Genomic DNA, 19,933 nt, shown 5'->3' on the forward strand with positions numbered 1-19,933 from the left:
CAGCCCATGGAGATTGGGATCTCCCTGATCCCGTGGGAGATAAGTCATCGGATAGTGACTTCATCGATTACCGCATAGTGGAGATGGACGTGCCAGTGTTGTCATTGTTCCTGCGCGACGACGCGAGCAGAGTTTGCATGAATCCCGAATAGATTAAGGAACAATTGCATAGTTCGCTGGGTTACATGTGGCGGTGCATGTCCTCCCAGGCAACCCAGATACGCTTGATAAAAATAGTCGGCAATAGGATGGTCACCCTGTGCTAGCCCGTGTCGTCGCCACCAGGAGCACGGAGAAGTGGATTCGATAGCCCGCGTTGTTGAACCCTGTAGTTCCACCGGGAAACAGGGAAACACGCCACGACAGAAAACGGTAGACAAGCTGATTAGCGACTGAACGGAGAAATGGCTCCGAGACATGGTCGATCTGCAGGATGATCGTTGCTAGATGGATACAAGCGCTGTGGGGTTGTTTCAGCATGAAAAGGACCGATGATATCAAAGATTTCCACCACGATATTGATAATAATAGAAAATCTTCAGCTATATAGCCTGTTCTTTGTCCGGACATCCTTATCCCTCAGTAGCAAAGCCATTGTCTCGCAATTTCATCCTCACCACCACCAACAACCGCCAACATGAACCTCAAGACCCTCTCCCTCCTCTCGTTCCTCTCGGCCGCCACGGCCCTCCCCCACTACAACGAAGCCCGCCAGACTCTGGCCGACAGCTTCACCGTGATGGCCGCCCGCTCGGCCTCTCCAATCCACTTCCTCTCCATGAACGCCCGCGGCGGCCACTTCTGGCTCGGCGGAAAGACCTCCTCCTACTGCCCGGAGCAGGTTGAAGAGATTGGCGGTGCCTGCCCCCCGGGCAAGGAGACGGCCTTCTTCGGCGAGCGCTCTCTGGTATGTCTGGCCGTTTCCGATCTATCGACATAATGCAGGAGCATAATGGACTAACACTCTCAACAGGCTGTGGAAGTCCCCGGCGGCCAGCAGATCTACGTCGACGCCCACGGCGCCTTGAGCTTCACCGTCCCTCACAGCGGATACATCCCGCCCGGCTCTTCCATGGGCCCCTTCGAACACACCCCCGGCAACCCCATCGGCCACTGGACGTACAAGGGCCAGGGCACCAACGGCTTCATGGCCTGCCCCGTGCCCGTCAACGGCACCGCCGACGTGCAGAAGAGCCCCCAGTGGCAGGTGTATGCCGCGCTGCAGAACGCGACTGTCCCCTCCGGCCGTGTGGGCGACTGTCTCGGCTTTGATGCCATGGCTATCCAGCGCAACAGCAGCGACGCTGCTGCTTGGGAGTATCTTTAATCGCTGTCTCCTTGTAGATGGGGGTGGTGCATTGGGTTGAGCATGTAATGTACAAAGACCTGTGTTTACCTACACCGTACAATAATCATATTTTATGTTTAATAATGATCTGAATTAATGAAACTATAACAATCACGTTTCTCTCGCTCAGTATCGTAATCTACTTTCGCAATAAGAAAGGGGAAGATGGAAAGAAATAAATTAACTGGTATACGTAAACATCATGCTAACATAATCTACAGCTTAGACACCTGACCGGCAGACGAAATCTCGTTGTACAGCAGACTAGTCAGGAAGTCCGCGTAGTCCTCGCCAGTGACCTGGCCGGCGAAGTACCGCGCCGCAAGCTGGTACTTGTTGCCCTTGGGGCCCTTGGAGGCCAGGCTGTCGGCCTGCTCCTTGAGCAGACGCAGCGCGTACGACTTGTCGATCTTCTTGCCCTCGGAGCTGGTAACGCCGTGGTGCGTCCACTGCCAGAGCTGGGAGCGGGACACCTCGGCGGTGGCGGCGTCCTCCATCAGGAAGTTGATGGGGATGCAGCCCACGCCGCGGAGCCAGCCCTCCATGTAGGACAGACCGATGTTGAGGTTCTTGCGGATGCCATCCTCGGTGATCTTGCCGGGGACGTTGGTGTTCAGGAGGTCGTTGGCCGTGATGTGGACGTCCTCGCGGCGCACGAACAGCTGGTTGGGCGTCGGCATGTACTTGTTGAAGATGTCCGAGGCGATCGCCGCCAGCGCCGGGTGCGCCACCCAGGTGCCGTCGTGGCCGGCGCGCACCTCGCGCAGCTTGTCAGCCCGGACGCTCTCCATCGCCTTGTCGTTGGCAGCGGCGTTGTCCTTGATGGGAATCTGCGCGGCCATACCACCCTATTTTTATCAGATCATGGTTCATTTGAGTCTATCGACAGAGAGGGAAACTTACCATGGCGTGGACACCGCGACGGTGGCAGGTCTTGATCAGCAGCTTCACGTAGGCGTCCATGAAGGGCACGGTCATGGTGACATCGGAGCGGTCGGGGAGGACAAAGTTGGGGTGCTTGCGGAACTTCTTGATGAAGGAGAAGATGTAGTCCCAGCGGCCGCAGTTAAGACCGGAGCTGTGGTCGCGCAGCTCGTAGATGATCTCGTCCATCTCGAAGGCGGCGGTGATGGTCTCGATGAGGACGGTACCACGGATGGTGCCGCGGGGCATGCCGATGTAGTCCTGGGCAAGGTTGAACACGTCGTTCCACAGGCGCGCCTCGAGGTGGCTCTCCATCTTGGGGAGGTAGAAGTACGGGCCGAAGCCGCGGGCGACGAGCTCCTTGGCGTTGTGGAAGAAGTACAGACCGAAGTCGAACAGACCGCCGGAGATGGGCTCGCCATCGACAGTGAAGTGCTTCTCGTCCAGGTGCCAGCCACGGGCACGAGCGATCAGCGTGGGGAGCACGCGGTCCGTCCGCAGCTTGTACTCCTTGTTGCCCTGCTTGAAGTCGACCTGGCGACGGATGGCGTCGTACAGGTTGACCTGGCCATTGACCATGTTCTCCCAGGTGGGGGCGCTCGAATCTGGTCTCGGTCAGTTGAAGCGCTTCGCTCAGGAAAGGACCGCGGACATACCTTCGAAATCAGCCATGTAGGTCCACACATCCGAGTTCAAGGCATTGACGACCATCTTGCGGTCGGTGGGACCGGTGATCTCAACACGGCGATCGACAAGACCGGGAGCCGGGGGCGCACCCTTCCAGGCGTCATTTTCACGGATGTGCTTGGTCTCCGGGAGGAAATCGGGCAGATGGCCCTTGTCGATCTCGGCCTGGCGGTCGATGCGACGCTGCAGGAGGGCCTTACGGGTCGGGTTGAAGGTACGGTGGAGGATGGCAAGGAAGGCACAGGCCTCCTTGGTGAGAATCTTGCGGGCGTCGTTAGGGATGGCGCCCAGGATGGTGACATCCTTGAGCTGCACGTCGATTTGGCTCATGGTGGGCGGGATTCTCCGTTTCGGACGATCTTATACCAGATAAGATAGAGACGATTCGAGATGCACTTGTGTCTGGCAACAATACACAATTCCGACACAAGAAGCAAACGATGGAAAAAGGTTCAGGAAGCAGAACCCCTCGACCCGAGGCATCTCGATAATATATAGGTCATGGCTGGAGCAGGTCGGCACCAGCTGGAGAAGCAGCTACGTCAGAATCCATGGAACAACCGCGGCCCATGGGAAGCCCCAGTGCAAGCTGATAGGCAGGGAGCACGAAAGTCTGGAACGTCACAGCAATACACCTGGAGTCAGGGAGAGCCGGGAAGACGGGGAACGAGATGGTCTCCAACTCCCGGAGCCAGTCATGAAGTCTTTGAGCGCTGAGGATGAGCGGAGACTACCGGATTAGGCCAAAGCGGAACCAGGGCTGGGCGGGTCCCGTGACTTTCCCGCGGAGAATCTGTAATATTACCGGTCCTGTAACGTACGGTCCTTTCGGCCGACTGCCCCGCGTGCCTTTTCAGTGCGTTATCTGTTGTGTGTGCGGTGCGATTGTCTACGGCGAACGGCGTCCACCGACTGAGGTATCGGGGCGGAACGATTGTAGTCCTATCAGAATGTCTAGCATCCTCCTCGCATGATGCTGACTGCGGAAAAACAATCGAAATCACTATAAGTATCGAGATTCCGTATTCCGGAGTACATCAAGCACCGCAGAATGTTAACCTCGGTGGTGGAAAGCTCTCCCCGCCCATCCGCCCGATGTATGCAGTTTTGCCTCTGAAGCTCAACCGCGGCTCATCCAGTTCCTGCCTGAGGCTGCCGACTTCTCCCGACTACAGCCTCTTGCAGCTTCATGCAGCGGTATCTTCACTCCAGAGAGACTCCAGAGGATGGCCTACATACCACGTTAACTGCTGATGTCGAGATCAATCCTTTCTGCAATTGTCTCGCCCTTCTCGAAAATACACACCCACGCCGTACTACTCATTCCAACATGTGACCGACATGTGATGCACCTTGTGAATCATCCTCCTCTCCCGAATCTCTCCCGATATCTCATCCATCGGGACGTCACGGACACGGCATGATTGGGTGACTCCAATCGATCCGAACCCTGTGGCTGGCTCTAGCCTAGACCGTCTCGATATACCGTCTCACTTCCCTACGATCATCAGCGTCCATGTCGTCCCATCACAGGACTGGGAACTCACCAATCAGTGACCGCTTCCTCCCACAGCCGCACCTCATGCTCCCGGGTTCCTCCAAAATGTTCCACGAACGCGTCTCCAAAGACCTCCCGTGCGACACTGTCTGCCCGCATGAACCGGGCCGTCGCCTCCTTGAGTGACTTGGCCAGACGCACTCCCTGGTCACTCGCGTCTCCCATCTCCTGGCCCTTCGACAGCGGTGGGACCGGAATCGCGAGTTTCTTCTCGACGCCGCGCCATCCCAACGCGACAATCGTCGCCAAGGCGAAGTGCGGGTTCGCATCCGCCCCGGGCACCCGTACCTCTAACCGCGTCGCTTTCGGGTTCGCCGTCGGCGGACTGATCACGCGAATCGATGCGGCCCGATGCTCCAACCCCCACGACACCGTTACCGGAGCCCAAAAGTTCTCCACCAGCCGTTTGTACGAGTTCACCGTCGGTGCAAACAGCGGCATAACGTCCGGGAGGCCGCTCAGAATGCCCGCCAGGAAATGACGTCCCAGATCCGATAGATGCGCTACGTCGGGGTATGGCGGTGTCGGGTCGAGCGGTGTTCGCAGGAAGGCGTTCTGGCCATCCTCCATCGACACGAGAGAGACGTGCATGTGCCCACTGTTCCCAGGGAGGCCCTCGCGCGGCTTTGCCATGAACGTCGGCGTGATGCCGTGCTTGGTGCCGATGGATTTGACGACGTATCTATCGACGTCAGTACTGTGCCGCCATCCCAGGCGAGCACTCACTTGAAGAGTCCGGCTTTATCGGCCATCTCTTTCACCTCGCCGAATTGTAATGCCTACCATCTTGTATTAGCCCTATCCGCCCTTCCCCGCACAGGCCCTCCTACTCACAGCCTCGAACACTCCTGGCCCGCTCTCCGTGTGCCATCCCTCGATCTCGCAGCGGAACTGTTCGCACGCGTCGAACACCCCGTAATAGTAGTCCTGGTTGTGCGTTGGGCGGGTCAGACTGTACCCGAACATGCCCTCCGTCAGCGACGGCAGCGCCTCCACAGGGTTCTCTCGTAGGAAGGCCGCAGTGAAAGAAGCATTACGCTCTGGCGTGGGATGGTCCCCCGGCGCACGGAACTGATAGAACTCGTACTCCGCTGCCGACGTTAGCCTGATCCAGCGACACGCTAGGGTCCGCCCACGGGCATACCCCCAGCCATGGCACGATACTCCGCCGCCTCGGGCTTGCTAACAGCATCGCGAAGCAGCCCGCGTGGACATGCACATAGTGGACGCATCGTGTCGGGATCGTAGAAGCTGACGAGGAAGAAGGGAATGTCGTTCTCCCAGGGGATGCGACGGAAGCTGGACAGATCCGGGATGGCGATGATGTCGCGATATCCGTTCTCCTTATTACTGACAGCTAGCTCGCGGTAGTATGTGCGATCGTGCATGTCCCAGCCGAATATCACGGAGCAGAATCCAAAGCCATCGGCGACGATGGAGAGGAATTTCTTCTTAGATACCAACTTGCCGCGGAGTATGCCGTCGACGTCGATGCCGGCGAGCTTGACCCGGGAGTCATCCTGCAGGATACTAGCGATGTTGTCGAGGGTGACTTCTGAAGTCATGGTTCGGATGATGGTGAGCGGAGTTGTAGATGAAGCGATAACTGGTTGATCGGCGGGAGGATCGACTGCCCGATGGGGAAAAGACTAGCTTGTTACGGTCTAGTGCGCTTTACCACACCGCCTTCTCATCCTGTTTCAGCGGGCAGATTTGGAAAAGGCGGTCAGGCCGAGTTGCTCCGTCTGACCACATATAGATAAGAGTACAACGTGTTATAGATGGAGTGGACTATGTTCCTGATTCCTGGAATGTCTGATGATAACTGCAGAGTACTAAATTTCATCCTATTTCTGCCCCCGTAACTGATGCTGACGATGATCATATGATCAATCATGCCACGCTAACCCCTCACCATATTACAACTCCCAGGTATATAAACTCAACCCAGCAACATCCTCTTTGGTTCAGTAGACAAGCCACACAACCACGCTTATCAGATATCCCAATGAATTTTCCTGCCACTTCTCCTCAGCAACATCCTTTTTTTAAACCAGGCCCGGTTCCCAAGGGAACGATCGGGAAATGGTACGCATATTCCACCTGGTTGTCCATAAGTTGTTAATGACGTCACCAGGTATCTCCCTGCAATGGCAATGATCGCTCTGGGTATGAGTCTCAACCGCCATCACACACGCTAGACTAACTGAACAGGCTTTGGCATATCCAACTACTACACGTCTACGCCCCCGAAAACACTCGTCCTCGATCCCGTGGAGGAAGAACGCCTCCGTAAGAATAAGGAACTTATGGAAGCTTACGGGGAGAAAGAGACCATCGAGGACGTTGAGAGAGCGATGGCACTTTATGAACTCCAGTAGGATGGGCGCATATTTCCACTTGCCAGCTCATGATTGATGATTGAATTGCATTGGTCTTCCGTGGTTTTATCCCATGGCGTTACGGCGTTACATGAGTTAGGGGCAACTAGTTGTGATCTCACATGCATATATGATATTCTTCAGATCAGAACTATACTGAGAATCATTATGCATCTAGGTCTCAATTTTAGGCCCGCGGAAATTCTTTCGGCCATCAACAACCCATTGCACAACCGAGACAATCACAATGATCGCAAAGGCCACGATACAGTAATCTATTTTGTTAGTCAGATCCATCACAGTAGATATACAAAATCTAAAAACCTACTCATGCTACTCCCAGTGACTGGTCTGCCCGGCGGGAATAAGAACAACACCGTTGTGAGAGCGATATACGATAGGGAAATCTGGAGGGTCAGCGTCCTTTCCTTAGTCGACTATGGGAAAACACACAATATCCACCGCCCATCCAAGAACAGGATGCAGCCTCCACTTTCGCTCAGGAAGTGTTTTTCTTCCCCGCAGGCAGTTCACCGCTATAGGCATAGCGTAGGACAGGTCCAATGCCACTACCGACGACGATATGATGGCGTTGAATGCGCTAAATTATCAGCACCAGTATTTCATAGGAAGGTATATCCTACCTAGTAGAACCTAAATAAATCAAGCCAAATATGATCACGACGAAAGACGTCAAGAGCAACCCGTTCAACGGGAGCTTCAGTTTCGGGTGTACCCGAGAGAAAAACCGCGATGCCGGGAGACCGCCATCTCTGGAAGGTATTAGACCTCCTTAGAGGATTCCTATATTGTTGCGAAAGGCACACCTGGCAAATGCAAAAATCATCCGGCTGCTCGTTGTCATCACGCTGAGGGTTGCAAAAGCTAAGCAGACAAGCGGAAGCCTACACAGTTAGTTGGTCGAACCATTGACACGAGACATTTCATGGATGCCCTACATCAACAAACATATACCTCCAGCTTTACTGCTTGTTGCGTGGAGGAGAATCTGCAGGAGAGGCCCTGCGCTTGAATTAACGACTTCGTTGATATCCCCTGCAACGAACAAAAGGACCATGAGAAAGATAGCCCCAGTGAATGTTCCAATCCCAACACAGACTACCATAATTTTAGGCCCCTTAATAGACGGCTGCGGGATCTCTACTCCATTTCAGCAAAGAACCACGGCCTCATTGGGGCAAAGTACTACCTTCGATCATATGTGCCACGGCATCCTACCATGGTCAGTCGACCCAATGAACAAAGTATACAACTTACAAATGCAGTAACTCCAAGTCCTCCTTGAAGAAGCTAGACCTCGTTAGCTGTCTCTCTTTGGTACGATTGTCGTAAGACAAACCCCTAATAACCAAGCAACCCCATCAGGCCCTACAAGATGTCCGCATTAGCATTCTCCCAGCATTCGTAGTTGGTAGGCTTACATCCAGTCTGATTAACAAAGTCGCAGAATACAAAACTGGTATTTGTTAGTTCATTATACCACACCTTTGTTGTGGGGCATACTAAGCTGTGTTGTAATCCGGCGATGCACACGCAAGCACAGTGATAGAGACAAGCACGAACCCACCAATGGACCAAGTGACTATCAAAATTAGAAAGCCCGTACTCTGCAGGAATATACATACAAGCTCCACGGTAAATAATTGGCAGCACAGAATTCATAAACGCATTAATGACAAACGCCATTAAGGTGTATCCCACATATATAAGAAATTGCTGCCATCGTTGCCACACAAAGCCCTATCTTGGAAGTCAGACACCTCATATCCACAAAACAACAACTTTGACTTACAGGATACACTGCAGAGACAATACCAGCAATGAGCTGACTAGACAACAGAGCGTTTGTAGCGACAAGAGCGATCTGCGCCGTTAGCTCGGATTTGACTTGAACGTGCATCGACATCATACCCATCCGGCTACGTTGATCCACCCAGTAACCCAGGACAGGATCGGCACCCATTTTGGCCACGATACTGTCTCCATCAGTAAAAGCCAAGGTGGAGAAGCTTGCAACAGGCACATACCGACTATACCCACGTCAGATTATTTCCCACGCAAGGGCTAATTGTCAATGACTTACCAGCCACCCAATGGTATTGCCCTCCGGCTCTGTACGGCGTAAATTCTTAGACCTTTCCTGTGGCTGTTGGGGTACTAATTATGCGCTCAGCATGAAGTACTACTCACGTCGGATATGCGGATAGGAATTCAGCCAGGGATGTCGCAATGCAAAGATTGCAAAAGCCCGCTGTCACCAGCCCTGCCTTCATTAGTACCCGGAATCAGGTAATTATCAGCGGAGATAGCAAACCCCAGATAACGCTAGTGCTGCCGCCTGATGTCAAACTTATCGATAAACTTGCCGATAGTGCGGTCCACGACTAGGTTGTTTGTTAGCTGACCCGTAGCAAGTCCGAGGTATGGAGAATCGCGACATTCAGCACCGCAAATGCCAAGCCAAGCATAGATCTGGAGATATTAGCCCCCGTCAATTTGGACCGTGGATGCATGCCTACAGGGTGGAGAAATTTCGTTGTAATTCGGGCTTGTGGCCCAATCGTTCCAGCTGCGCATCGTCCTCGGGGATATGATCGTGTTTGGGGTCCTCCATGGTCCTTTCAATGTTCTGGGAATGTCCCGCAGAGTTCTTGTACGACCTTGTGCATAGCTGCCGATATGTTCCTAGTATTATATCCGATTAGCCAACCCCTGGCAGCCCCAAAGAGTCACTATGATAAATAAGGCATGTCCATCCCCTATGCGCGTGCGGGGAAGCTTGATTCCGTCCTGGACTTCTAGCTCGACGAGGGGAAATCCTGCGATCGTCACACGGCAATAATAATGGTAGTAATCACACTAGAAAGCATTACTACTCCTTTTTATGCTGGCATGTAACACTCCCATTTGCTTTGCAGCAGGGGGGGATGGCATCCATCTAATCAAACCCCTCCCTGTGGGCCATATCATATGCAAGGACCTCAGCTCTCCTCCTTCGGAACAGTGCCGCAGTCATTTGTACACCGAAACAAACGCCTGGACCTACCTATCTCGTGTTGCTCCTACGCTGCTCTCACGGCTAGCTCCGGCCGTTCCCTTGACTCGGTCGCCCGCCGCCGATTCGACAGCCAAGAACTCCCCATAGATCACAAGCCCCATGTTGATCATCACACCGGCAGATCCAATACAGGCCAATCGCGGAATGTCTGATTATCGAAATTTGCTTTTTCCACTGATTCTGCATTTTGTTTTTCTGAAGGACTAGGGGTGTTCGTGTCTTTATTTACCCGGCATCCACCCGGGGAACGTTGTCGCCAACTTGTTCCTCAGTCCCACGTGCATCTTAGAGCAGAGTCCTAACAACATGCATACTCTTGCAAAGTACGGACTATTAACCACCAGTGTCATCCAAGCATGCTCTGCATATGTTGCCCAGCCGAAAGATGGCAATACAACTTCAACGTGCAAGACCACCACCGACACAACCGTTGCTATTCTGTAAGCTGGGACACGTGCTGCTGTTCTCCAGGGACCCAAGCTGACAAAAAATAGAGGAGGTGGAATGGCGGGTCTTACTGCTGCCGTATGGGATTGATATGACTTGTCTGGGTGTGAACAGCAACTGATCTGGAGCAGCAAGCGTTGACGAATGCGTCGGTCACCGATTTTCTTATTCTTGAATATCGCGACCAGCTGGGTGGTCGCATGTGGCACACCGACTTTGGCAAGGATAAAAACGGAGACCCGTTTACGATAGAATTCGGTGCAAACTGGGTAATTGTCTCTTGTGTAACACAATAATCATGTTGCTAACGAGAACAGGTTCAAGGCATTGGCTCAAATACTACAGGTAAGTACAATCTCCCGGGTGAAATAGACGCGGCTGATTTCCGAAGAAAACCCGATATGGCATCTGGTAAACATCTCTGCTATCTTTTTGATGCAACTTCGAAATTCTGACTCAAAATAGGCCAAGAAGCACAAACTGAAGAATCACTATTCGAACTATGATTCTATTCTCACGTATGATGAGAATGGATATGTGGACTACACGGATATTCTCAACGAGTACAGCAAAATCTCAGACAAAGCCTCCCAGCAGGCGGGAAAGTTACTAGTTGAGAATGTGCAAGACGAGACGGCACGGACAGGCTATGCCCTAGCTGGATGGAATCCCCGGCATGGTGACATGAAAGCACAGGCCGTGGAGTGGTGGAACTGGGGTATGATTTCTTCTCACTGCTCTATTCTAAAAGCTAATTGTGTACTACAGACTGGGAGGATGCCTGGTCGCCAGAGACCAGCTCGTTCATCTTTGGAATGGCAGGAGAAAACCTCACCTTCAATCAGTTCGGACCTGACAACAATCTTGCCATTGATCAGCGTGGATTTAGCGTCATCATCACAGACGAAGCGAAAACGTATCTGAAACCAGAGCAGGTCCGTCTCAACACGGAGGTGACACAAATCGACTACTCATCCGACGGGGTGACCGTTCACACCAAGAACGGTGACTGCGTCCGCGCAGCCTACGCCATCTGCACGTTTTCTCTTGGTGTGCTCCAGAGAGACGTCGTCAAGTGGGAGCCCCAACTACCGCTTTGGAAACGGACCGCCATCCAGAAGTTCAATATGGGGACATATACCAAAATCTTCATGCAGTTCAACGAGACCTTCTGGCCAGAGGGTACCGAGTACTTCCTGTACGCTTCCCCAACCACCCGCGGGTACTACCCGGTGTGGCAGTCTCTTTCCACGGAAGGATTCTTCCCAGGATCAAACATCATCTTTGTTACCTTGGTTCAGGACCAGGCATGGCGCGCCGAGCTCCAGAGCGACGAGGAGACCAAGGAGGAAGCCATGGCTGTTTTACGAGAAATGTTCCCAAACAAAGATATTCCCGACCCCATCGCCTTCAAGTACCCGCGATGGACATCTGTCCCTTGGGCATACGGAAGTTACTCCAACTGGCCTGCCGGTACCACACTTGAAATGCACCAGAATCTGCGCGCCAATGTCGACCGGGTATGGTTTGCTGGAGAAGCCATCAGCGCAGAATATTTTGGATTTTTACAGGGAGCTTGGTTCGAGGGGCGTGAAGCCGGTATGCAGGTCGCCGCCCTTCTGCAGGAGCGATGCGTGAGCATCTACGGCGACAAGGTGTGCGGAGACAGAATCCATTATGATCCTTTGCAGGGTACAACGCCAATTGACGCATACACGCTCATTAATGGCTGGCCTGTGGATAGTGTCCATTTAGAGTGAACTTGGATGTTTGGACATTGCAGTTCACTAATATATGCCTCTATTATTATTCAAGTAGCATACCAAATACTGGGGTTTCCATTTATTTGCTCCGACAAGTAATGACCTTTGAGATTTGTACTGGAGGACGTGCTAATTCAACCTTGGGCTACTATCTCCGATATTGTCATTATCATCAGACGATGGAGCATTGAATGCACTCCAACGTATCACTCACCTTATAAAAATGCCTCTACGGTGACGTACAAGACCTGTTGCAGAATTATTAGTCTCTAAAATAGCGTCCTCCTTAGCGTGAGAAGATATAAATCCTGGTCGTCTTATTGGACCTCCGAAGCAACACTAACACCTGGATTGGTGCCACTATGATGGGAAAATCCTGCAATTGAGGGGAATGAGGCTCTTGTCAGCATCTTGAATTTTGTCAAAATTCTCTACGGTGACAAGGTCGTATACATGTACAACCCTGCAGGTTGAAAGCAAATAAGCCAGCGACATGAACATATTCTCTGCAGCCATTCAAGGATTGGCGCTAGTCCCTTGGCCCTTCATACTATTCATTGTGGCTCTGACTATAGTGGTCAAAAGGCGGTATCTGAGTTCTATTAGCGATGTCCCAGGCCCCTTCCTAGCATCATTTTCGAGTTTTTGGAAGATTCAGCAAATAATTAATGGCCATATTGAGGAGGAAATGCTTGCACTTCATCGCAAGCACGGTATGCTTTGATTCATCATGCAGCGTTTACCAATAAGTGCCGTGCTCATGGGATCTTTTTAGGGGACTTCGTCCGCATAGCGGATAACGAAGTCAGTGTAGGCCACCAAGATGCTGTGAAACACCTCCTTCACGCCAAAATTCCAAAAGTACGCAACTCCACTCCCGCTTAACACACGACAAGGTGATAAATCATGTCTTGCTAATCCTCGGGCTGTAGGGCCGTTGGTACGAAGTCTTCAGCATCCCAGACTACCGCTTCGTCAGTCAGATGTCGGAAACAGACCCCCAGAAACATATTGAAAAAGGGAAGAACATAGCTGCTGGATACGCACTATCGAACATCATCAAGTCCGAGTCCTACGTAGATGATATAATCCGCACGGTCGAGACGCAACTGGACGAGTTTTCAAACAAGGGCAAACGAGTCGACTTAGACAGATGGTTCAATTACTTCGCCTTTGACGTCGTAGGCGAAGTTACGTTCTCCCAATCTTTCGGCTTCGTGAAAACCGGTAATGACATTCGGAATGCAATTGCCAACGCCCGAATACTCGCATTGTATGTGTCCATCATGGGTCACTTTGTTTGGCTTCATAACCTCACGATCGGCAATCCATTGATGAGCACACTGGGATTAATGCCTGCCTCCCATGTGCTCGACACTTGTGTTGCGGCTATCAATGACCGGAAGAAGAACCCCGAGGCTCGCAATGACATGATGGAGCGCTGGCTCAATATCCGCAATAGCCACCCTGAGCGCATGTCAGATGAAGATGTATTTGCTGCTGCAGCTACAAATATTGGCGCCGGCGCAGAGACGGTCAGCGCTTCTCTGCAGTGTCTTATATACTACCTACTCAAGAACCCTACATATCTGGACCGCCTGAGGACTGAGATTGATAGCGCCCATGCCCGAGGAGATCTCTCGCCGGTGGTGCAGTACGCCGAGGCACAGAGGCTGCCCTACTTCCAGGCTTGCGTCAGTATAGTAACCTGAAACATGCAAGGTCAAGCTAATGCCGAATTACAGATCAAGGAGGCGTACCGTAATCACTCGCCCATCGGTACGAATCTCCCCCGCGTTGTGCCCAACGGCGGGCTAGTCATCCGGGGAAGATATTTCTCTGAAGGGGTAAGACCTCATAACACGGTCAGCTGTGATGGCTTTGTTGATGCATTATAGACCATTCTCAGTCTCAACCCTTGGGTGATACACCGAAACTCCAAGATATTCGGCCCGGATTGCCATTTCTTTAATCCAGAAAGATGGTTGGACAAGGAGCAGGCCGGGAAAATGGACTCCTTTTTGATACATGTATGGCATATATTTCTTCCTGCATCGACCCACGCTGACGGCATTTGACAGTGGGGAGCGGGATACAACCAGTGCCCTGGTAGAAACCTGGCTCACTTCGAGATTAACAAGTTGGCGGCCACCTTAATACGCGATTATGAGATTGAGCGCATTGATGAGGCGAAGGAATGGTCGTTCAAGACGCATTTTATTACCACGCCATGCGATTGGCCCTGCAAGTTGCGTAGGCGTAATGTTGGCTCTTGAACTAAACCACGGGATACTCGAGAATTAGAGCGAGATTTGCTGTCGAGCGCCTCGTCAGCTTGTCGGATATTCCCACCAATATAGTGATAGTCGCTGTTTGGAGGCAAATTCGAATAAAATTAAATACGTTTCGGAGACCCTTGTTTCGCACACTTATTGAACTCGTTTATTTCTCTTAAATCGGCCAGTTCGCACGCAGTGGCAGAGCGGAATACCCCGTCAGCCAAGGAATATGGAGTACATGCCAATATACTTGCCAAGTAACCGTCTCCACCATCGTCGATGTTCTAAAAGAGGGACCATGACTGCCAAGGTCCGTGCCGAGAGCCCTGGCGGGATTAAGACTCCAACACGATCTGATGAGTGCCAATCAGGGGGTTCGTAACTTGCACGAGGCAGAGATCTTATGTCAGGTCCCTGGAGTACACGATGTATCTGGTATCACCTGTTTGTTCCATCGCCGACCTCTGCTCCGAAGCGAGTCTTGGCTTCATCATACCAACTCCAAGGATCGCAGTCTCTGGCACTGTACCTCTCCGCTCTAATCAAACCAATTGACTGGGAAACTTTTCTCAAGCGACTCTAGCTTATACATGTGTGCAATTGGGTGACCGTCATTGGTTTTCAAATTTAGTAGCCAATTGATCGCATATAAACAATGATTTAAGTAGAAGGAGCGAGGATGCTAGGACCCAGTATAAAAGGCACTCCCAGTGGCAAGCAAAGGGAAGGGGTTCATAACGACACTCAGAACTCCCACTATCATCAGTAGAGCGAGATGGTCCATGTCAATGCCTGGCTCTCTCTGCTGGCCATGTCCACAGGGACATTGGCCAGCTACAGCAATAATCTGAACTACCGCAGTCCGTCCATCAATCATGCCCGCATGGGGATTGACCTGGACGTCGTCCAACGCCGAAGCCTCACCAAGCGCGATGAGACCCCCCTTGCTCCATCAGACCTGAAGTTCACTCACAGCGTCGCCTCCGGCGATCCCTACCCAGATAGTGTGATTCTCTGGACTCGTATCGCACCATCGATGGAAGCCGACGACTCGAACGTCACGGTTTCGGGTGACGTGCCACTTTACAACCATGAGACTGAGAGGTATATCAAGGCGTCTGCCCATCCGATCTGCTTGGACTACCGCGTTTTTGCGGATCGGAATGCCACCAAGGTCGTCAGAAAAGGCCGGGCCTACACCACCAGCGATATTGACTATACTGTTAAGGTAATGCCTCCGATCGCTGTGCTTGGTGTCTGGTCTGACAAATCTCCAGGTTGAAGTCGACGGCCTAAAGGCTTTTACAACGTACTGGTACCAGTTCAACGTCTGCAATTCTCGCGTTGTCAGTCCCCTGGGGAGAACGAAGACTGCCCCAGAAGGCCACGCGGATGAAGTCAAGTTGGCAGTTCACTCCTGTAGCAATTACCGTACGTGGTTTCAGACTTTTCAATGTACACCAACTGACACCTTCACAGCCAACGGTTATTTCAACGCGTATGGCAATGTCGTGCGCAAGGACAACGTCGACTATGTGGTACGTTCTTCCTCACACGTCTTACGGCCATCGCTCACCATGTAGGTCCATCTCGGCGACTACATCTACGAATACGAAAGCGGAGTTCCCGGAGTCGACGAGCGAGCGGTGCAGCCTCCTCGTGAGATCTTCACCCTCTATGACTATCGTACGCGTTTGAACCAGGTATGGTAGTATCCACGCTTTGCCCGGACAGTTCTCACCAGACTTTAGTACCGTACAGATCCCGATCTCTCCGCTTCGCACGCGAAATTCCCCTGGATCAACGTCTGGGACGATCACGGTGAGGGTGTTTTGCAAGAAATTGATATAGCGTCTTCTAACCAATACAGAAATCGCCAACAACGGATACCGCGACGGGTTCAGCGGTCTCCGCAACACGGAAGACTCGTTCCTGAACTACGGCCCCGAAATCAGCGTCGACCAGCGCAAGATGAACGCCGTCCGCGCCTATTTCGAATGGATGCCGATTCGGTCAGTTCCCTCAGTGCTCCATACATCCGTTCTCTTAGTAACGTTTCCCGCAGCCAAGTCGATATGGACGACGGTCTACGCATCTGGCGCTCATTCAAGATGGGCGACCTCCTCGACCTGATCATGCTTGACACCCGCAACTACGATCGTAGCATCACCGATCTTGGTACCGCTTCCTACAGTCCTCCTCTTCAGTCTCACGCTAATCTCAGCAGGCGACAACGAGGACTACATCTCCCGGATCCACAACGACGCCGGCCGGTCGCTCATGGGCGCACGCCAGGAGAACTGGTTCTACCGGCAAATGTCCGAGTCGTTCCAGCGCGGCACTAAATGGCGTGTGGTAGGCAACCAGCTGCGGTTCACGCGGGTTGAGACGACCAGCGCCGAGGATGGCAGTGTCAGCTTCAGTCTCGACAGCTGGGACGGCTACCGGGCGCACCAGAACCGTACCCTCAAGCACCTCTTCGACAATGAGATCGGGAACAACATCATGATTGCCGGCGACACCCATGTCAACTGGGTGAGCGATCTCGCCTGGATCGGCGAATACGACTACGACGAGACCACCGGGTCAGGGTCGGTGGGTGTGGAGTTTGCCGGCACCGCGGTATCCAGCAGCGGGTTCGGAGGTACGATCAGCAGCGCAGAGGAGGAGGCCGCGAGCTACAAGGAGAACAAGGAGTTGCTCTGGACTGAGGGATACTACCGCGGTTACTATGAGCTGCATCTTCGGCAGGATGCCGCTGAGGCGAGGTTCTTCGGTGAGTCTATTCTATAGTTCTCTTTGCTGAGGGGATGAGGCTAACGGTACATACAGGCTGCCCTACTGTTGCCACTCGGAATGCGTGGGAGATCCCTCTGGCCAATTTCACGGTGAAGCATGGGGATAACCATTTGATGCGACCTGTTGCGGGCGGAGAGGTTGAGGCGGGATTCATTCAGGAGGGGAAGGTCAAGCACAGCAATTTGACGCTGAACACTGAAACTGGGGAATGGAAGGTCGTTGGGTTTGATAAGATGTTCCTTGAGTCTGAGCATTAATATATACATAAAGGGTTACGCAGATTCGGTGGAATTTATTGATAAGATGAGAGTGTGAAGTATATATATAGCGTAGGCTCTGCCACCAACGAGCCCAACTGTATATCGCTGCAGTTGATGATGATATGTGCATCAATACGAGTGGACATTGAACTTTCATAGCTATAAAGGTATCCCAGGCCTAATAGAGAATAATGTACCTTCGTAGAAAGTCAGAAGAAAAAACCGGCATTCTGCGGAGCGCATGAATTTTTAAAAAAATTTTTAGCCCTGACTCATATAGCACTTAAACGTCGAAGGTCACAACAGCTGGCCTGCTGGCCCAATGGTAAGGCGTCTGACTACGGATCAGAAGATTGCAGGTTCGAATCCTGCGTAGGTCACTTTTTGCTCTTGATTCTGCTCATTCGATCCGTAACTGGGATCTTTTTTGACCCACATGGCCTTGTGCGTGTATGTATGTATGTCCGTCGCACGGCCTTCTTGATAAAGGGAGCCGAAAGAATGGATGCCCAATCTACACTATTATCCAGTCGTATACAAATATCATCATTTGGATTGTCGCGAAGGGAAATAGCCAGTTTTCAGTGATGCTCAACCCATTGTGGCCCATCGCAAGTATTTTCCGCGTAATCTTTTTCGATCTTCTCTCGTATCCAGCCGGATTTATACCGATGTTCATCCTTAGGCGACAGCTGTCGTCCTCCTAGCCGGTAGGAAAACGAGAACCCGCACGTCCGATCGATTATATCGTACGCATACTGGAAGCAACGCGGATGGTCCTCGCAGGCGCGAGCGCAGTGCTCCGCGGACAGATAAGCGTCCTTTTCGGTCGCGGTCATCTCGTCCGGCGACATCTGCCGTGGACCCTGGACGTTGGGCGCGCGGAAGAACAGGTCATCGGAAAGGTTGTACCAGTCGTCGCGCTCGGCCGGCAAGTCGCGCCCCATGAAATAATGATATACTTCCGACATGAGGAGCGGTTCCTGCCAAAGCGTTAGTCATTGCAACATCTAGATACGCCAACCGAAAAACACTCACCTTACTCCGCTCTCGCCGCTGCTCAAAGCTCCACATGGCGCTGACATCCCCAGGCGTCACGCCGTGCATCGTCACCAACGGCTGGCACCAGTGGCGCACGCCCGTGTCCGGGCCCGGCCCAAACGGCAACGAGTTCTGCTTCTCGCCCTGCATCATGGGCCAGATATTCTGCAGGGTTATGCCTTTCTCACGCAGCGCCTTCATCAGCACGTAGTCGCCGTAGTACTCGCTCGGCATGTGTTGATCGTATCGCTCCGTCAGCCCCGGGTCGTCGTCGAGAAGCTGCGACATCGCCCCGCGGGAGATCACAATCCCGCTGCCGCCGTGGGCGAATAAGTCTGAGTTGTAGTGCGCCGCAGAGCCAAGGTATAGCGGCTGCGATGGGTCCATGCGGTCCAGCCAGAGGACGAGATTGCGCGTGACGAGGTAGGTGTCTGCCTCGACGAAGACGTACCAGTCCCGACCGGGGCGGCGTGTCCAGGCCTGCGCGAGCATGTGGATGAATTTGTATTTATCGAGGTTCCAGGCGGATTTGTGGGATGTCTCGCGCAGCAGTCGTAGGTCCAGACCGTCGTTTTGGTATTGCTGCAGGGTGCGGTAGTAGTCGAAGTCGGGGTGGGTGGATTTGATAGTTTCGTTGACGTTGGCCAGCACGTCATACACATGGTATGGACCGAGATCCTGCTCGGTGTCGGCGAGCAGGAGGAGATCTCTGTGGCATTGGAGGGTGGTGAGAAGCTGCGTGGGGAGCTTATCGTAGAGAATGTTGCTGCCGGTCTTGACCACCACCTGGACATGGCTGATATCGGGGAAGTCCTGGCAATTGGGGTTGTCCGCTGGATTTGAAGAATATGACGTAGGAGTGGAAGTCGGGGAGGTGGTCGAAGGAGTGGTCGATGATGGGGAAGGCGAAGACGAAGCTGATGAAGCTGATAGCGGGGTGGAATGGAACTCTGGAGGATATCGGAAGAACACGAGAATGAGAACAGCCACCGACAGTGCCGATGCCAGTCCCAGCGTGCGACCACTCGGCATGGGCACCATGATGGAGGGCTATACAAACGAGGGAATGCACATGGTGGACAGTCAGGAGAGGAAGTGAGGAACGTGTAGGCGTCTCTCACGGAGAGCTCGGCTGTCCGGCTGGGGCTTGTTTTAGCCACGGCGGGCGCTAACGGGCGGATTCCGGCGTCGATTGGCGGCGCCGGATGATTTTAACTCGCGGTGGATCGACAGGGCGTTTGAGGGGCCAATAGTGAGGGACCCACGGCTCCACGGGGTTCTATTTATGCCCACGAATGGGATAACGGAAGTGATAGTATATCAGTGTATCAGTATATCCAGGATAGTCGTAGTTGTAGTTGTAGTCG

General features: G+C 52.7%; 9 protein-coding genes and 1 non-coding gene across 10 annotated transcripts; 6 read left to right on the plus strand and 4 right to left on the minus strand.

The window, feature by feature from the left end:
- Positions 1-637: 637 nt before the first annotated feature.
- BDV59DRAFT_197571 (putative IgE-binding protein) lies at positions 638-1,327 on the plus strand (the record flags this gene model as incomplete). Its single annotated transcript, XM_073692954.1, has 2 exons — positions 638-907; positions 974-1,327. 2 exons carry the CDS (start codon positions 638-640, stop codon positions 1,325-1,327), a joined length of 624 nt encoding a protein of 207 aa, XP_073553454.1.
- Positions 1,328-1,417: 90 nt separating this feature from the next.
- Positions 1,418-3,927, minus strand: BDV59DRAFT_7760 (malate synthase). The gene is made up of 3 exons (XM_073697084.1): positions 2,929-3,927; positions 2,252-2,877; positions 1,418-2,196 (listed from the first exon to the last, which is right to left on the minus strand). Exons 1-3 carry the CDS (start codon positions 3,287-3,289, stop codon positions 1,564-1,566), a joined length of 1,620 nt encoding a protein of 539 aa, XP_073553455.1. The 5' UTR covers positions 3,290-3,927; the 3' UTR covers positions 1,418-1,563.
- BDV59DRAFT_8281 (glutamine synthetase family protein) lies at positions 3,798-6,162 on the minus strand. The gene is made up of 6 exons (XM_073697159.1): positions 5,662-6,162; positions 5,352-5,608; positions 5,244-5,296; positions 4,507-5,199; positions 4,312-4,457; positions 3,798-4,190 (listed from the first exon to the last, which is right to left on the minus strand). The coding sequence occupies exons 1-5, from the start codon at positions 6,080-6,082 to the stop codon at positions 4,427-4,429; spliced, it is 1,455 nt and encodes a 484-aa protein (XP_073553456.1). The 5' UTR covers positions 6,083-6,162; the 3' UTR covers positions 3,798-4,190; positions 4,312-4,426.
- A 505-nt stretch (positions 6,163-6,667) lies between these two features.
- Positions 6,668-6,898, plus strand: BDV59DRAFT_197574 (uncharacterized protein; the record flags this gene model as incomplete). The annotated part of the gene is made up of 2 exons (XM_073692955.1): positions 6,668-6,686; positions 6,732-6,898. The coding sequence occupies 2 exons, from the start codon at positions 6,668-6,670 to the stop codon at positions 6,896-6,898; spliced, it is 186 nt and encodes a 61-aa protein (XP_073553457.1).
- A 174-nt stretch (positions 6,899-7,072) lies between these two features.
- Positions 7,073-9,533, minus strand: BDV59DRAFT_190344 (amino acid permease; the record flags this gene model as incomplete). Its single annotated transcript, XM_073691741.1, has 18 exons — positions 7,073-7,173; positions 7,227-7,305; positions 7,352-7,499; positions 7,543-7,671; positions 7,726-7,803; positions 7,858-8,059; positions 8,109-8,133; positions 8,177-8,209; positions 8,259-8,287; positions 8,341-8,375; positions 8,423-8,501; positions 8,545-8,659; positions 8,712-8,783; positions 8,831-8,895; positions 9,003-9,031; positions 9,110-9,182; positions 9,234-9,280; positions 9,439-9,533. 18 exons carry the CDS (start codon positions 9,531-9,533, stop codon positions 7,073-7,075), a joined length of 1,434 nt encoding a protein of 477 aa, XP_073553458.1.
- A 750-nt stretch (positions 9,534-10,283) lies between these two features.
- BDV59DRAFT_197577 (putative flavin containing polyamine oxidase) lies at positions 10,284-12,184 on the plus strand (the record flags this gene model as incomplete). Its single annotated transcript, XM_073692956.1, has 7 exons — positions 10,284-10,417; positions 10,472-10,502; positions 10,556-10,693; positions 10,742-10,769; positions 10,816-10,835; positions 10,890-11,142; positions 11,193-12,184. The coding sequence occupies 7 exons, from the start codon at positions 10,284-10,286 to the stop codon at positions 12,182-12,184; spliced, it is 1,596 nt and encodes a 531-aa protein (XP_073553459.1).
- A 425-nt stretch (positions 12,185-12,609) lies between these two features.
- BDV59DRAFT_167364 (cytochrome P450) lies at positions 12,610-14,599 on the plus strand. The gene is made up of 6 exons (XM_073687889.1): positions 12,610-12,900; positions 12,963-13,048; positions 13,120-13,881; positions 13,933-14,034; positions 14,086-14,217; positions 14,269-14,599. The coding sequence occupies exons 1-6, from the start codon at positions 12,681-12,683 to the stop codon at positions 14,461-14,463; spliced, it is 1,497 nt and encodes a 498-aa protein (XP_073553460.1). The 5' UTR covers positions 12,610-12,680; the 3' UTR covers positions 14,464-14,599.
- A 642-nt stretch (positions 14,600-15,241) lies between these two features.
- BDV59DRAFT_206966 (alkaline phosphatase D family protein) lies at positions 15,242-17,522 on the plus strand (the record flags this gene model as incomplete). Its single annotated transcript, XM_073694901.1, has 9 exons — positions 15,242-15,694; positions 15,744-15,897; positions 15,946-16,004; positions 16,050-16,169; positions 16,218-16,287; positions 16,337-16,478; positions 16,532-16,644; positions 16,694-17,242; positions 17,299-17,522. The coding sequence occupies 9 exons, from the start codon at positions 15,242-15,244 to the stop codon at positions 17,520-17,522; spliced, it is 1,884 nt and encodes a 627-aa protein (XP_073553461.1).
- Positions 17,523-17,722: 200 nt separating this feature from the next.
- BDV59DRAFT_167367 (uncharacterized protein) lies at positions 17,723-19,663 on the minus strand. The gene is made up of 2 exons (XM_073687890.1): positions 18,564-19,663; positions 17,723-18,508 (listed from the first exon to the last, which is right to left on the minus strand). The coding sequence occupies exons 1-2, from the start codon at positions 19,605-19,607 to the stop codon at positions 18,107-18,109; spliced, it is 1,446 nt and encodes a 481-aa protein (XP_073553462.1). The 5' UTR covers positions 19,608-19,663; the 3' UTR covers positions 17,723-18,106.
- BDV59DRAFT_t9 lies at positions 17,834-17,905 on the plus strand. The gene has a single exon. It is a non-coding gene; the product is annotated as a tRNA-Arg (tRNA).
- Positions 19,664-19,933: the final 270 nt, after the last annotated feature.

The sequence above is a fragment of the Aspergillus ambiguus genome (genome assembly GCF_047715705.1).
Source record: "Aspergillus ambiguus strain CBS 117.58 unplaced genomic scaffold BDV59scaffold_1, whole genome shotgun sequence".
Taxonomy (NCBI): Eukaryota; Fungi; Ascomycota; class Eurotiomycetes; order Eurotiales; family Aspergillaceae; genus Aspergillus; species Aspergillus ambiguus.

Coding starts and splice junctions, on each gene's coding strand:
- BDV59DRAFT_167367 (XM_073687890.1), bottom strand. CDS start 19,607: ATGGTGCCCATGCCGAGTGGTCGCACGCTGGGACTGGCATCGGCACTG. Junction 18,509..18,563: donor AGCGGCGAGAGCGGAGTAAG/GTGAGTGTTTTT, acceptor ACGCTTTGGCAG/GAACCGCTCCTCATGTCGGA.
- BDV59DRAFT_7760 (XM_073697084.1), bottom strand. CDS start 3,289: ATGAGCCAAATCGACGTGCAGCTCAAGGATGTCACCATCCTGGGCGCC. Junction 2,878..2,928: donor CTACATGGCTGATTTCGAAG/GTATGTCCGCGG, acceptor GACCGAGACCAG/ATTCGAGCGCCCCCACCTGG. Junction 2,197..2,251: donor GTCGCGGTGTCCACGCCATG/GTAAGTTTCCCT, acceptor TGATAAAAATAG/GGTGGTATGGCCGCGCAGAT.
- BDV59DRAFT_8281 (XM_073697159.1), bottom strand. CDS start 6,082: ATGACTTCAGAAGTCACCCTCGACAACATCGCTAGTATCCTGCAGGAT. Junction 5,609..5,661: donor GTATCGTGCCATGGCTGGGG/GTATGCCCGTGG, acceptor TAACGTCGGCAG/CGGAGTACGAGTTCTATCAG. Junction 5,297..5,351: donor GGCCAGGAGTGTTCGAGGCT/GTGAGTAGGAGG, acceptor ACAAGATGGTAG/GCATTACAATTCGGCGAGGT.
- BDV59DRAFT_167364 (XM_073687889.1), top strand. CDS start 12,681: ATGAACATATTCTCTGCAGCCATTCAAGGATTGGCGCTAGTCCCTTGG. Junction 13,882..13,932: donor TGCCCTACTTCCAGGCTTGC/GTCAGTATAGTA, acceptor GCCGAATTACAG/ATCAAGGAGGCGTACCGTAA. Junction 14,035..14,085: donor GAAGATATTTCTCTGAAGGG/GTAAGACCTCAT, acceptor GATGCATTATAG/ACCATTCTCAGTCTCAACCC.